Source organism: Schistocerca gregaria, chromosome 4, assembly GCF_023897955.1.
Source record: "Schistocerca gregaria isolate iqSchGreg1 chromosome 4, iqSchGreg1.2, whole genome shotgun sequence".
NCBI classification, from domain to species: Eukaryota; Metazoa; Arthropoda; class Insecta; order Orthoptera; family Acrididae; genus Schistocerca; species Schistocerca gregaria.
In genome coordinates, this window is record NC_064923.1 from 315,006,280 (window position 1) to 315,023,082 (window position 16,803).

General features: G+C 40.0%; 1 protein-coding gene across 1 annotated transcript in view; it reads left to right on the top strand.

The window, feature by feature from the left end:
• Positions 1 to 14,211: 14,211 nt before the first annotated feature.
• Positions 14,212 to 16,803, top strand: part of LOC126267157 (gamma-tubulin complex component 4) — a 150,407-nt gene continuing 147,815 nt past the window's right edge. The window contains exon 1 of the mRNA XM_049972100.1: positions 14,212 to 14,440. Within this exon, the coding sequence (XP_049828057.1) occupies positions 14,372 to 14,440 (69 nt within the window). The 5' untranslated portion in view covers positions 14,212 to 14,371. The remainder of the gene's footprint in view (positions 14,441 to 16,803) is intronic.

The window sequence follows — 16,803 nt, forward strand, 5'->3', positions numbered from 1 at the left end:
GGAACCCTACACAGAAATCTAGACTGCCACACACACCATGGTAAAAACAAATCTCAGCTACAAATTATAGCTCATAGCACCAAATTTTATGCTGACAGTGTTAAAAATATGGACATAAAATTTGACAAGCATCTCCCATCAAAGAGCATGACTATAAGTAATCTGAAGAAAATGGGAACAAAACTAAAAAAAATTATCAAATCACTGTTTTTCCTCTGTTACTGCATTTCTTAGCGAAAAATTCTAATTTCTCCCTAAAAGCTCATCTTCTTGTATAAAATGTGACTGTTCAAATTGTTATTTTTTCTGTCCATGCTTTACGCATTTGTATGCAAACCTAAACTTTGCAATACGGAAGTGAGTCTTCTGTCGTTTGTATTTTCATGTACCTCTGAATTTCCATGATACTTGTTCTGTCCATGTTCTGTACTTTGTATATAAGCCTGAACACTTTAGTACAGTAGTGTATCACCTTTACTGTTTACTTTAGTAATGAATTTTTAAATGAATAGCGTACTTTCGAATTTTCATGTTTTTTGCTTATATCTTTGTTTCCATCAATAATGTCATCTTATTTACAAATGTACAATTCAGATTTTTTTGCAGGATATCCACGTATATGTTTTTCTGTTACTTGTCATTACATATGTATTACATGAACATTTTTATCATTATAATATCTCTGTCATAATCATTTTCGCGCATCGTCTCCACTTTTGACTTGTCCTATTCCATCATGTGCTTGTCTGCACACAACGTATGATTTACAGGATAAAAAATTACAAATAACCCTTTATTATGATTCGCTGAACTGGAACTCCAGTTCTTGATAGCACAAATATCGTCAGACGAAATCAAATAAAGTTATGTTGTTGCATCACTAAATCAAGAAATGCAAAACATCCTCACTGAACTGCCGAACACCGAACGAAAAGCGTCTATTTAAAACGTTTTAGTTACATGCCAACCTCAGTCAGAGAAGAAGTATTTGGAAAAACTTCTGTGACCAAAAGAACTCGGCGATCGCAGCTTCCACGAAGACTATGAACGGTTGTGAGTGATACAGTCATTGACGATGTACTACGAAACATCTGGTTGTCACACCTACATTCCTGTATGCAGAAAATTATAACAGTTTGCGTCGGTGGTTTGATTTCGCTAGCACAGACAGCAGACAGATTAATGGAAACGTATCCGTCTTCGAGTATGTTAACATTAGTTTTGCAACAAGATAACGTGTCCACAGCGTCTTTTTCATCTCTGCAGTCAAATGCTACACTGCAAGCCACGCACACTCGTCGTCGGCTGTGTCGTCTATCGTCGCGAAGCCGCAATCGATCCAGCAAAATACTAAAAGCTTGTTCTTAACAGATAAGTAAGATTCTCAGCCAGCTGTGTAATAGGTCTCTGGAACAGGGAATTTTCCCTGATAACTGAAATACGCTATTGTTATAACTTTGCATAAAAAAGTGGATAGATCTGATGTCAACAATTACCGACCAATCTCCCTTTTAACAGCTTTATCCAAAATTTTTGAGAAAGTAAGGTATTCAAGAGTAGCTACACATATCTGTAAAAATGAAGTACTAACAAAATGTCAGTTTGGTTTCCAAAAAGGTTTTTCAATCGAAAATGCCACATATGCTTTCACCAATCAAATTTTGAATGATCTGAATAGGCGAACACTAACCACTGGGATTTTTTGTGATCTCTCAAACACTTTTGATTGTATAAATCATGAAATTCTGCTACACAAGCTCAAGTATTGTGGCATGAGTGGGACAGTGCACAAATGGTTTAATTCGTACCTAACTGGAAGAGTGCAGACAGTTGAGATAAGCAGTTCTCATAATATGCAAAGATCAGCACATTCCTCAATCTCGGGAACTATCAAGAATGTGGTTCCACAAGGGTTGGTCTTGGGTCCTTTGTTGTTCTTAATGTACACTCCTGGAAATTGAAATAAGAACACCGTGAATTCATTGTCCCAGGAAGGGGAAACTTTATTGCCACATTCCTGGGGTCAGATACATCACATGATCACACTGACAGAACCACAGGCACATAGACACAGGCAACAGAGCATGCACAATGTCGGCACTAGTACAGTGTATATCCACCTTTAGCAGCAATGCAGGCTGCTATTCTCCCATGGAGACGATCGTAGAGATGCTGGATGTAGTCCTGTGGAACGGCTTGCCATGCCATTTCCACCTGGCGCCTCAGTTGGACCAGCGTTCGTGCTGGACGTGCAGACCGCGTGAGATGACGCTTCATCCAGTCCCAAACATGCTCAATGGGGGGCAGATCCGGAGATCATGCTGGCCAGGGTAGTTGACTTACACCTTCTAGAGCACGTTGGGTGGCACGGGATACATGCGGACGTGCATTGTCCGGTTGGAACAGCAAGTTCCCTTGCCGGTCTAGGAATGGTAGAACGATGGGTTCGATGACGGTTTGGATGTACCGTGCACTATTCAGTGTCCCCTCGACGATCACCAGAGGTGTACGGCCAGTGTATGAGATCGCTCCCCACACCATGATGCCGGGTGTTGGCCCTGTGTGCCTCGGTCGTATGAAGTCCTGATTGTGGCGCTCACCTGCACGGCGCCAAACACGCATACGACCATCATTGGCACCAAGGCAGAAGCGACTCTCATCGCTGAAGACGACACGTCTCCATTCGTCCCTCCATTCACGCCTGTCGCGACACCACTGGAGGCGGGCTGCACGATGTTGGGGCTTGAGCGGAAGACGGCCTAACGGTGTGTGGGACCGTCGCCCAGCTTCATGGAGACGGTTGCGAATGATCCTCGCCGATACCCCAGGAGCAAGTGTCCCTAATTTGCTGGGAAGTGGCGGTGCGGTCCCCTACGGCACTGCGTAGGATCCGACGGTCTTGGCGTGCATCCGTGCGTCGCTGTGGTCCGGTCCCAGGTCGACGGGCACATGCACCATCCGCCGACCACTGGCGACAACATCGATGTACTGTGGAGACCTCACGCCCCACGTGTTGAGCAATTCGGCGGTACGTCCACCCGGCCTCCTGCATGCCCACTATACGCCCTCGCTCAAAGTCCGTCAACTGCACATACGGTTCACGTCCACGCTCTCGCGGCATGCTACCAGTGTTAAAGACTATGATGGAGCGCCGTATGGCACGGCAAACTGGCTGACACTGACGGCGGCGGTGCACAAATGCTGCGCAGCTAGCGCCATTCGACAGCCAACACCGCGGTTCCTGGTGTGTCTGCTGTGCCGTGCGTGTGATCATTGCTTGTACAGCCCTCTCGCAGTGTCCGGAGCAAGTATGGTGGGTCTGACACAACGGTGTCAATGTGTTCTTTTTTCCATTTCCAGGAGTGTATGTTTGTCACATCTAGTATGCAATCGCGACACTCGCTGATTTTTGTTATATACCGTGACAACATCGCCCCAAGTGGTGGAGAAACCACGCTGCTGAATACAGTATTGTAAACAGTATCGTTTATATTCATTTTTAACATGGTTTTTACGAAAGGCGGCGTATGTAGCGCAATCAGTTGCAGTAATAATAGGAAGAAGACTTCACTTTTGGCGTTCTTCAGGTTGCCTAAGGACCCTGAGAGGTATGAAACATCACATTAGAGCGCTCTTTATTTAAGATATTTTTCTAAACTGTATTGAATTACTGAATTTGTTTTTCTTTTTTAGGAGCAAGAAATGATTAATAAATAGTAGAAGACAGGACCTGCTGTAAAAAGATGTCCTTTATTTGCACAATAACGTGGAGTTTTGCGTGTTACATTTCGAATCAAACCAGTTCATGAGTGCGAAAAAGAGAGATTGCTATGGAATGCAGTTCGTACGTTATTTGACGTGCCGAATAAGCCACAACTGGTGAAGATGAAGCGAAAGTTGCCATACAAGCCTGACAGTGTTACTGCAAAAACAATAAAACTGTCTCCTGACACAGAAGAAACAACTACCACAAGTGTACCTACACGAGAGACATAAATAAAATCACTAACAACGGAATCTGCAACACAGGCATCTTTTGAAGATGAAATGCTTAGATTACGTGAAATTATTCACGTGTTGGAAAATCATGTGAAATGTAAAAACGTGCAAATCACTAGACTTCATACAAAATTACTATATGGCAAGGAAAGTGGCCATCGTAAGTAAAAACTGCAACCACAAGGTCACAGGACACAAGTACAAAAGAAGAAGCTCATTTCAAAAAGTATTGGTTCGAGGTACTTGAAAAATGATGCTCTCGATTTATTGATAAGCCAAATCAGTATACCATTGAATGTAAAACGTGGTGCGAGATGGAAAGATGAAACTAAATTATTTGCACTTAATTTGTTGTATTATAGTACTCAGGCATACAGTTTTTTATCACACTGTATAGCCTTCCATAAGTATGTTCCCCCCCCCATGAACCATGGACCTTGCCGTTGGTGGGGAGGCTTGCGTGCCTCAGCGATACAGATGGCCGTACCGTAGGTGCAACCACAACGGAGGGGTATCTGTTGAGAGGCCAGACAAACGTGTGGTTCCTGAAGAGGGGCAGCAGCCTTTTCAGTAGTTGCAGGGGCAACAGTCTGGATGATTGACTGATCTGGCCTTGCAACATTAACCAAAACGGCCTTGCTGTGCTGGTACTGCGAACGGCTGAAAGCAAGGGGAAACTACAGCCGTAATTTTTCCCGAGGACATGCAGCTTTACTGTATGATTAAATGATGATGGCATCCTCTTGGGTAAAATATTCCGGAGGTAAAATAGTCCCCCATTCGGATCTCCGGGCGGGGACTACTCAGGAGGATGTCGTTATCAGGAGAAAGAAAACTGGCGTTCTACGGATCGGAGCGTGGAATGTCAGATCCCTTAATCGGGCAGGTAGGTTAGAAAATTTAAAAAGAGAAATGGATAGGTTAAAGTTAGATATAGTGGGAATTAGTGAAGTTCGGTGGCAGGAGGAACAAGACTTCTGGTCAGGTGACTACAGGGTTATAAACACAAAATCAAATAGGGGTAATGCAGGAGTAGGTTTAATAATGAATAGGAAAATAGGAATGCGGGTAAGCTACTACAAACAGCATAGTGAACGCATTATTGTGGCCAAGATGGATACGAAGCCCACACCTACTACAGTAGTACAAGTTTATATGCCAACTAGCTCTGCAGATGATGAAGAAATTGAAGAAATGTACGATGAAATAAAAGAAATTATTCAGATAGTGAAGGGAGACGAAAATTTAATAGTAATGGGTGACTGGAATTCGAGTGTAGGAAAAGGGAGAGAAGGAAACACAGTAGGTGAATATGGATTGGGGCTAAGAAATGAAAGAGGAAGCCGCCTAGTAGAATTTTGCACAGAGCACAACTTAATCATAGCTAACACTTGGTTTAAGAATCATGAAAGAAGGTTGTATACGTGGAAGAACCCTGGAGATACTAAAAGGTATCAGATAGATTATATAATGGTAAGACAGAGATTTAGGAACCAGGTTTTAAGTTGTAAGACATTTCCAGGGGCAGATGTGGACTCTGACCACAATCTATTGGTTATGACCTGTAGATTAAAACTGAAGAAACTGCAAAAATGTGGGAAATTAAGGAGATGGAACCTGGATAAACTGAAAGAACCAGAGGTTGTACAGAGTTTCAGAGAGAGCATAAGGGAACAATTGACAGGAATAGGGGAAAGAAATACAGTAGAAGAAGAATGGGTAGCTCTGAGGGATGTAGTAGTGAAGGCAGCAGAGGATAAAGTAGGTACAAAGACGAGGGCTGCTAGAAATCCTTGGGTAACAGAAGAAATATTGAATTTAATTGATGAAAGGAGAAAATATAAAAATGCAGTAAATGAAGCAGGCAAAAAGGAATACAAACGTCTCAAAAATGAGATCGACAGGAAGTGCAAAATGGCTAAACAGGGATGGCTAGAGGACAAATGTAAGGATGTAGAAGCTTATCTCACTAGGGGTAAGATAGATACTGCCTACAGGAAAATTAAAGAGACCTTTGGAGAGAAGAGAACCACGTGTATGAATATCAAGAGCTCAGATGGCAGCCCAGTTCTAAGCAAAGAAGGGAAGGCAGAAAGGTGGAAGGAGTATATAGAAGGTTTATACAAGGGCGATGTACTTGAGGACAATATTATTGAAAGAGAAGAGGATGTAGATGAAGACGAAATGGGAGATACGATACTGCGTGAAGAGTTTGACAGAGCACTGAAAGACCTGAGTCGAAACAAGGCCCCCGGAGTAGACAACATTCCATTAGAACTACTGACGCTCTTGGGAGAGCCAGTCATGACAAAACTCTACCAGCTGGTAAGCAAGATGTATGAGACAGGCGAAATACCCTCAGACTTCAAGAAGAATATAATAATTCCAATCCCAAAGAAAGCAGGTGCTGACAGATGTGAAAATTACCGAACTATCAGTTTAATAAGCCACGGCTGCAAAATACTAACGCGAATTCTTTACAGACGAATGGAAAAACTGGTGGATGCAGACCTCGGGGAGGATCAGTTTGGATTCCGTCGAAATGTTGGAACACGTGAGGCAATACTGACCTTACGACTTATCTTAGAAGAAAGATTAAGAAAAGGAAAACCTACGTTTCTAGCATTTGTAGACTTAGAGAAAGCTTTTGACAATGTTGACTGGAATACACTTTTTCAAATTCTAAAGGTGGCAGGGGTAAAATACAGGGAGCGAAAGGCTATTTATAATTTGTACAGAAACCAGATGGCAGTAATAAGTGTCGAGGGGCATGAAAGGGAAGCAGTGGTTGGGAAAGGAGTGAGACAGGGTTGTAGCCTCTCCCCGATGTTATTCAATCTGTATATTGAGCAAGCAGTAAAGGAAACAAAAGAAAAATTTGGAGTAGGTATTAAAATTCATGGAGACGAAGTAAAAACTTTGAGGTTCGCCGATGACATTGTAATTCTGTCAGAGACGGCAAAGGACTTGGAAGAGCAGTTGAACGGAATAGACAGTATCTTGAAAGGAGGATATAGGATGAACATTAACAAAAGCAAAACGAGGATAATGGAATGTAGTCAAATTAAATCGGGTGATGCTGAGGGAATTAGATTAGGAAATGAGACACTTAAAGTAGTAAAGGAGTTTTGCTATTTAGGAAGTAAAATAACTGATGATGGTCGAAGTAGAGAGGATATAAAATGTAGACTGGCAATGGCAAGGAAAGCGTTTCTGAAGAAGAGAAATTTGTTAACATCGAATATAGATTTATGTATCAGGAGGTCGTTTCTGAAAGTATTTGTTTGGAGTGTAGCCATGTATGGAAGTGAAACATGGACGATAACTAGTTTGGACAAGAAGAGAATAGAAGCTTTCGAAATGTGGTGCTACAGAAGAATACTGAAGATAAGGTGGATAGATCACGTAACTAATGAGGAGGTATTGAATAGGATTGGGGAGAAGAGAAGTTTGTGGCACAACTTGACTAGAAGAAGGGATCGGTTGGTAGGACATGTTTTGAGGCACCAAGGGATCACAAATTTAGCATTGGAGGGCAGCGTGGAGGGTAAAAATCGTAGAGGGAGACCGAGAGATGAGTACACTAAGCAGATTCAGAAGGATGTAGGTTGCAGTAGGTACTGGGAGATGAAGCAGCTTGCACAGGATAGAGTAGCATGGAGAGCTGCATCAAACCAGTCTCAGGACTGAAGACAACAACAACAACAAGTATGTTCCTTAGAAAGGTATGTGGAAGATATACAATAAAACTGAGGTATAAATAATAACATATTTCATCATTGAAGGCAGAAAGTGCAGCAGTTACCAGAAACTGATATAATTGTTAAATTTTCTATGGATGAGATGTCACTAATGGAAAATTTGATATATGACAGCTCTAGGGAACGTTTTATAGGATATGAAGACATAGGTTTCATACGTACATCTGAGGTTGCCAATACTGCATTAGTTATAATGATTAACGGCATCTACTGAAATTTTAGACAGCCATCAGTATGTTATCTCTCCAAAGAGCCAGTAGGAGCCACCCATCTGACGTGCATATTTTTTTAAATTGTCAAAAAACTCACAGAGATTTGTTTGGTTGTAAAAACATGTGTAACTGTCAAGGCATGAATTTTGTGGAGAGGAGGCACAGACTGGGTATCACACCAGTTCATCTCTGCATAGTGCTTAGTACATGAATGGAGTAAGATCTATTTTTTATGACAAAACATAGTAGGTGATTATGGATTGGGGCTAAGAAATGAAAGAGGAAGCCGTCTGGTAGAATTTTGCACAGAGCATAACTTAATCATAGCTAACACTTGGTTCAGGAACCATAAAAGAAGGTTGTACACATGGAAGAATCCTGGAAATACTAGAAGGTATCAGATAGATTATATAATGGTAAGACAGAGATTTAGGAACCAGGTTTTAAATTGTACGACATTTCCAGGGGCAGATGAGGACTCTGACCACAATCTATTGGTTATGAGCTGTAGATTAAAACTGAAGAAACTGATGCAAAAAGGTGGGAATTTAAGGAGATGGGACCTGGGTAAACTGACTAAACCAGAGGTTGTACAGAGTTTCAGGGAGATCATAAGGGAACAATTGACAGAAATGGGGGGAAAAATACAGTAGAAGAAGAATAGGTAGCTCTGAGGGATGAAGTAGTGAAGGCAGCAGAGGATCAAGTAGGTAAAAAGACGAGGGCTAGTAGAAATCCTTGGATAACAGAAGAAATATTGAATTTAATTCACGAAAGGAGAAAATATAAAAATGCAGTAAATAAAGCACGCAAAAAGGAATACAAACATCAGAAAAAAGAGATCGACAGGAAGTGCAAAATGGCTAAGCAGTCATGGCTCGAGGACAAATGTAAGGATGTAGAGGCTTATCTCACTAGGGATCAGATAGATACTGCCTACAGGAAAATTAAAGAGACCTTTGGAGAGAAGAGAACCATGTGTATGAATAACAAGAGCTCAGGTGGCAACCTAGTTCTAAGCAAAGAAGGGAAGGCAGAAAGGTGGAAGGAGTATATAGAAGGTTTATACAAGGGCGATGTACTTGAGGACAATATTATGAAAATGGAAGAGGATGTAGATGAAGACGAAATGGGAGATAAGATACTGTGTGAAGAGTTTGACAGAGCATGAAAGACCTGAGTTGAAACAAGGCCCCCGTAGTAGACAACATTCCATTAGAACTACTGACGGCCTTGGGAGAGCCAGTCATGACAAAACTCTACCAGCTGGTGAGCAAGATGTATGAGACAGGCGAAATACCCTCAGACTTCAAGAAGAATATAATAATTTCAATCCCAAAGAAAGCAGATGCTGACAGATGTGAAAATTACCGAACTATCAGTTTAATAAGTCAAAGCTGAAAAATAGTAACTCGAATTCTTTACAGACGAATGGAAAAACTGGTAGATGCGGACCTCGGGGGAGATCAGTTTGGATTCCGTAGAAATGTTGGAACACGTGAGGCAATACTGACCTTACGACTTATCTTAGAAGAAAGATTAAGAAAAGGCAAACCTACATTTCTAGCATTTGTAGACTTAGAGAAAGCTTTTGTCAATGTTGACTGGAATACTCTCTTTCAAATTCTGAGGGTGGCAGGGGTAAAATAAAGGGAGCGAAAGGCTATTTACAATTTGTACAGGAACCAGATGGCAGTCATAAGAGTCGAGGGGCATGAAAGGGAAGCAGTGGTTGGGAAAGGAGTGAGACAGGGTTGTAGCCTCTCCCCAATGTTATTCAATCTGTATATTGAGCAAGCAGTAAAGGAAACCAAAGAAAAATTTGGAGTAGGTATTAAAATTTATGGAGAAGAAGTAAAAACTTTGAGGTTCACCGATGACATTGTAATTCTGTCAGAGACGGCAAAGGACTTGGAAGAGCAGTTGAACAGAATGGACAGTGTCTTGAAAGGAGGATATAAGATGAACACCAACAAAAGCAAAACGAGGATAATGGAATGTAGTCGAATTAAGTCGGGTGATGCTGAGGGAATTAGATTAGGAAATGAGACACTTAAAGTAGTAAAGGAGTTTTGCTATTTAGGAAGTAAAATAACTGATGATGGTCGAAGTAGAGAGGATATGAAATGTATACTGGCAATGGCAAGGAAAGCGTTTCTGAAGAAGAGAAATTTGTTAACATCGAATATAAATTTATGTATCAGGAAGTCGTTTCTGAAAGTATTTGCTTGGAGTGTAGCCATGTATGGAAGTGAAACATGGACGATAAGACGATAACTAGTTTGGACAAGAAGAGAATAGAAGCTTTCGAAATGTGGTGCTACAGAAGAATGCTGAAGATAAGGTGGATAGATCACGTAACTAATGAGGAGGTATTGAAAAGATTGGGGAGAAGAGAAGTTTGTGGCACAACTTGACTAGAAGAAGGTATCGGTTGGTAGGACATGTTTTGAGGCATCAAGGGATCACAAATTTAGCATTGGAGGGCAGCGTGGAGGGTAAAAATCGTAGAGGGAGAGCAAGAGATCAATACACTAAGCAGATTCAGAAGGATGTAGGTTGCAGTAGGTACTGGGAGATGAAGAAGCTTGCACAGGATAGAGTAGCATGGAGAGCTGCATCAAACCAGTCTTAGGACTGAAGACAACAACAACAAATAAAATTATCCACATAACAGATGAAGAATGGAATGGCACTGCTTCATGGAAGGACGTTTGTCAGTTGTACTCAAGTGATTGTGAAAGGAAGTACAAGTTGGCGCCCAAGCTCACTAAAAGAACCGTCCAACAGCCAGCTTTTTCAAAAATGAAGGTAAGCACTGCAGTTCGTGTGTTGAGTCATACAGTAGCAGCAGGCATTGAGACGCTTATTACTTGTGGCACCATATCATTATCTGCTACTGCAGATTTTTGCCAAAAAGTAAACTATAAATTTGACATATTTAATGTATAGTATCAAAGGGCCTGTATCCTTAAGGAACTGCATTACAAGTGCCTCAAGACATTTGGAAATATTAAAGACACTGAAGCCATGGATACAGTCATGGAAATTTGTAGATTTTGATGGGAAAGATTTTTCATCTAGGATTAAGTGTGTTAAAGGATTTCTGGGTAACATAAGCGCTTTGAACATGTTTGTTGATGATGTTTTGGATGGAACCAAGTTATATTTATTAACACACAAAATTAATCAAGATCCACTGGAAAACGTTTTCTCAGTGATAAGTCATAAAGGTGGTTTTTATAGCAACCCATCACGACGACAGTTTTGTGCTGCTTTAAGCAAATTAATGAACACACACAGTGTAACTACCTCCAATTGTGAGGGGATCAACTGGGGTCAGACAATAGTGGATATGAAAGCAGCGCCCAAATTACTTGTTTCACCATTGTTGGGCATCAGTGACAGGAGTTCAGTGATCAGACTACCAAATGTGGAAGTCCAAACAGACGTCAGAGAGGCAAACAGCATGAGATATGTGTTTGGTTATGTACTAAAGAAACTGCTTACAATTCATAACTGTTATAAATGTAGGACAGTATTTGTAGATGGCAGCCAAGACTTAGATGCAAATGACGAAGTTTATTGTCATTTTAAAAGTTATGAAGGAAACTTTGAAAGCCTATTTATTTGTACAGAAGATGTCAAAGAATTTTTAACTCATTATGAGACTAACAAGACTTCTACTTTTGATGAATATGCTTACATAAGTAATTGTGATGTTTTCTTTGTGAACATGTTGATAGACATCCCCAATTTTCCACCTGGGTGCTGTGCTGAAACCAAGCTGCTGTTAGTAAGACTGTTTGTGAAAGTGAGGGTCTTTTAGATTATTAAATTCAGGAATCAAGACTTAAGTCTGTAGGAGCAAGAGAAGAAATAAAAAAGTGAAGAAGCTGGCTCATCTGGGTTGTTATTGTGTTAGGACTGACTCATTCATTTAATTTTATTTTTGTTAAATGTATCAATTGGATAAAATAAAGTTTTAAAACAGTTATACTTTTTATTGAGATAACCTGGTAGCACAAAGAATAAGTTGGAAATTGTATTTTTGGAAGCAGGTTTCCTGCAAAGCAAAACGTAATGAAAAGTGATGTGTCGCTTCATTTTTACATAAGGAGGAGGATCTATATACTTCATATGTGGGATATACAGTGTGTATTCTCTTTATTACAATGGAATAAGTGTGATTGTTTGCTACTGCTTAAGTATTTCTTCAAGAATATGTTGCAGCTTATGTCACTTCATTCAGTAGTTGTTGCTCTGTTTACTTATATTTCACGATCATTTATGTCTCTCGCTGTTCTCCTAACACTTGTGACGCAAAAATACACTAACTATTTTGTAAATTAAGTACAAAACGAATTGAAAACAAACATTATTTTTACGTCGCATCTGTTGTCAGAGGTAGTCGAGCTTTCTGGCTGCTAGGGGCGCTAGTGTCACTTGAACTGTCAAATGTTAGCAACTTTCACAGCATTGTGTGTTGCGTCTGTATATATTAGACTGTGCTGGTACTACAGAGTTCAATAATAAAATATCTGGTTTCCAGAAAACGGTGACAATGCATGCTGGACATCATGCATGATTCAACCTCAGATACCGTTAACACTGCGGGGGGGGAGTCATGTACAGCTCACACAACATCAACAAGCGCAATAGCAGTGTGTATCAGTATGACTTGACATGTACAATTATATTATTTCCAACTTTTTTTGTTGCTTCATGTGTTAGGAAACATTACGTGAGTATCTATGTAGTTAACTGCAAGTTCATTTACGATTTTCTTGTAACGTACAGGTGTTTACTGCAGAATGCTGTGTTCTTTATGAACAAAAAAATTGGTAGTTAACAGCGGAAGACCTAACTTAAGGAGAAAGGCGTCGTATATCTAGTCAGAAACGTTTTCTTCGCCACACTTCTAGTGAAATCAGTGTCCGAGGAATATAGGAAACGTGTATGGATTGCAATACCTCCATTATTTAACGTGGCAGATAGGCAACCACAGCAGCAGCTGAAGGAAAACCCATATAGCTGCGGTAATAAAAGAACGAAAGCAATAAAACTGTTCTCCAACACACAAGAAACCAGTTCGATACTATAATAGTTGCTTCATCTGGGCCATAAACTGCAAGAATCTTCAACAAACTCACTTTGTAAACAAAAGTAGTTACATTTACAAATATTTTATGTATTAGAAAGCCTAGTGAATTGTAAGACTTGCGAAATGCTAGGGTCATTACAATGTAGTTATGTGTCAAGGAAAGTGCCTGTCACAATAAGAGCAAAAAAAAAAAATTATTTTCTTCTCATGTATGAAATGTGTGTTTATATTTTGTCGTTTTCAGCGGAGTAAGCTGCAGTTATACACATATTCGAAAGTATTTCTTCATCATTGAGTTGAAGCTTATTTTACTGAATCAGAGAAATTCGGCTGTTTTTATAACTATTTCCTGATCATTAATGTCTGTTGATAATTTGCTGATGCTTGGAACGCAAAAACGTAATAACTCCTTCGCTGAATAACTAGAAAAATAATTAAAAACAAATTTTAATCTTATGTCTTCTTTCTCGCCACTTGAGGCGGTAGTGTTATACCAACTGGCAGACGTTAACAATTTTCACAGTAGTGAGTGTCGAGACCGTAAATGACAGACTGTGTTTGACACGCATATTTCTGCAAACTACCTCTAAGTTAATATGAAATGACGCACGCGAAAATACCCAGAGCTTCAATTGGTGCCAACTTAAGTGGACATCAACGCACTTCTGGGAATAACTAACCGGGGAATAAATGAGGTTGTGCAACGTGCTGTCAAAGTTAATCCGTTAACCCCTGGATTTAGCTCGAGATTGTAGAACCGGCCCTATTTGTTTTATAATATGTTTCGTGTGGCTAAACCATTTGAAACTTATGTTTAAAATCATAACGGGAAATCTGTAATACAGTTTATATGGCAATTCTCTTACACTAAAGAAAATTAAAATCTCCTTTAAACTGTGAAGAGGATGTTCCGCTATTGCTTCTATCTGAAATCGGTCCCATACTCTTGAGGAGTGTGTTCACACGAGCGTCTTTTGAGCACTCTGCTTAAAGTCGTTTCTCAAAACGTATTCAAAGTGCCCCTCCCCCCTACCCACCCGCATGTACATACACGCACAATATTTTTGAATATTCTTTTGCCACTGGTTTATTGGCGTCATTAATTTATATCATCGCCCACGACTTAGGCGAAAAGTAACAACTTTGACATAAGCAAAGAGGTTATTGCTACGCAAGAGTTAGGGAAATTTGAATGTCGTAATTTCACATCGAATTTAGCGATATGGGGTTGAGTGGGCGTCAAATATCCATGCATTCGATTTAAAACGTTTTTTGAAGTTTCAAACAGTTACAAAATGTTACACGAGGTGTTAATGGCACTTGCTGGTTATCCAAGCTCGGTGTTTACAGAAGTAGGCGGAAAGGTAAGAATAAAAGAAAAGCCCCGCCTATTTCATGAAAATGTGTTCCTGACAAGTGTTGAAACACAGGATCATGCCGTACCATGCGGTTTCCTTTGTTTATCATAAGTAGCATATTGATTGATACCTGTTCAGCACAGTTTTGTTGACAAACAGGTCTTCGCAAATTTACCGAAAGAGCTCAGATGTATTTGACTTCATACGATGTGCGGTGATAGGAACGTTCTCTACACGTCCCACTGTTACATGTGTATACATAGTGAAATATACATACGTGAATGCACTTACAGAAGTCTAGGGCGTTCAACGCCATCTCCTCCCAAACGACTCCAAATCGTGGTTGAGGTGGCAAGACTAATCAGTACACCGAAGATGCTGAATGACTCTCCTTATGTTCACATTGAGGTACTTTCAAAAACGGACTTGAGTCATAAAAGGGATCGAAAGTACTTAAGACTAAAACACGTATAAAATCAAATCACCTGAGCATGGGTCAATTTTCATACGGTAAAGAAGCCAAGGTGTGTGGATGTAACTTTTGTTCTTTTATGAATCCTTACTTGCGCGTTTGTAGTTTTGTTTTTCTAAAATTTAGTTGCTAAAGTGTGTTATTCAACGTGCAATTACTCTGATTGGGGGCACACGGTTGTTGATGCCCCACTTTGAACTATTCCCCACAGCAAGTTTCACAATTTGGATTGAAAGTCGAAGATCTGCTGTGAATGACAATTTGGTTTTACATTTATTAACACCCTGTGATATAGATGTTACAGGACTGGTACATGGTTTGCCTGGCAGTCATAGTAGGATGTTGTCAGAATGTAATTCTGGCCCAATTGCATTAGATTGTAACGGGGATATACAGTATTTTTCAATAATAACATGTGAGGGAGTCAAAGTATTTAGAGAACATTACTTCAAAGTGTTAGGAAGTGTATAGCCCAGTGGAAAAATTTAATTTTTTTGAAAAATTATTCTTGTAGCACTTGCTGTCCTGTTTTCACCAAATGAGGGGGAAATTAAAAGTGAGCAGAGGTGAAGTGCGAGTAATGTTAGACTATAGTGTGTCTGGTACCAGCAGGAGTAACGTCCACCTAATTGGTAGCAAAAGTTGAAAACAAAATTTAAAACCATATTACCACATATGTTGAAAAATCTTCCAGCCTGTTAACGAAGAAACAAGACACCTGGTACACACAAAACAGGAAATGAAACAGTTAAAGTATTATGCAAAAACAAGTTGGAACATTATTAGCTGAGAAACATGTAAATACAGATAGCTGCACGAGATTTGGTTCCAAGACTACACTTCAGTGACTGAACATTTCTCTCTCTCGCCACTATCTACTTACTTCGTCCCAGTGGGTGTGAACAATGCTCATGTTAAAAATCAAGAAATACGGGTACACTAAATTTATTCCACTGGACCCTGTTTGCACATTGTCAACCATTTGTTTGGGGAAAGGGGGGGGGGGGGGGAATAATTGCGGTGGAATCCACAAATTGTCACTAAATATCAATAATTGTTGTTATTACGCTGTCTCTAGTAGGGTTTTAAGAATTTTGTCCTGATGTTATAGTACTACACTGGAGTGTTTGTCGGTTAATAAAGAAGGTATGTCATTCTGGCAGATGTAAATATATAACAATTAACATACAAAATTGCATGTAACCTCAGATGTTTCAAAAGTTTTTAAGAACATTGCCTACAAAAAGAGTACCGACTCTATTTTATAGCATAAATTGTTAACTTCCTTTTGGTTTTCATTTTTGTGAAGGATTATATGCAGATAGTCATGTGTGATCTCTAAAGCAGAATCCTTGCAGAGCTAAACACCAAAGACAATTCTACACGTACATTTTGTCACATTTATTATGGCTTTCTGTTCTGAGCTTCTGTGAAATTCTATGAGGAAAACTTAAGTGTTTTTGCATTAACAGAATTTTGAGATCAATTACCAACGCAATACTGCACCGGGATCAACGGAAGCATCCCATTCCACCCATCTGCTTTGACGCATGGTGTTGTTGTGTGTGTTGTCTTTATGGCGTGGAGTTTTTGAGTCAGTTATGTTTGTAGATTTTGTGTTGTTGTATTTGATGGTGCCCTGAGGTGGTGGATGTACATTAATGTGTGTTGTACATTGTTATGTCGGTTGTGTTTTAATTGGTGTAGTGAATATGGGGTATTTGTGTTTTTGAGTTGGGGTCTTGGTTCCATTGTTCAGAGTTGTAGATGTTTGTTTCTTGATATCGATAGCTGCGATAGAGCTATGTAGGTCAAGGGAAATCTCCGCGTCCATTTTTTGGGCTTGTAGGTATTGAGTTTTGTTATCGGTAGCTGCGGCTAAGCTACGTAGGTCAAG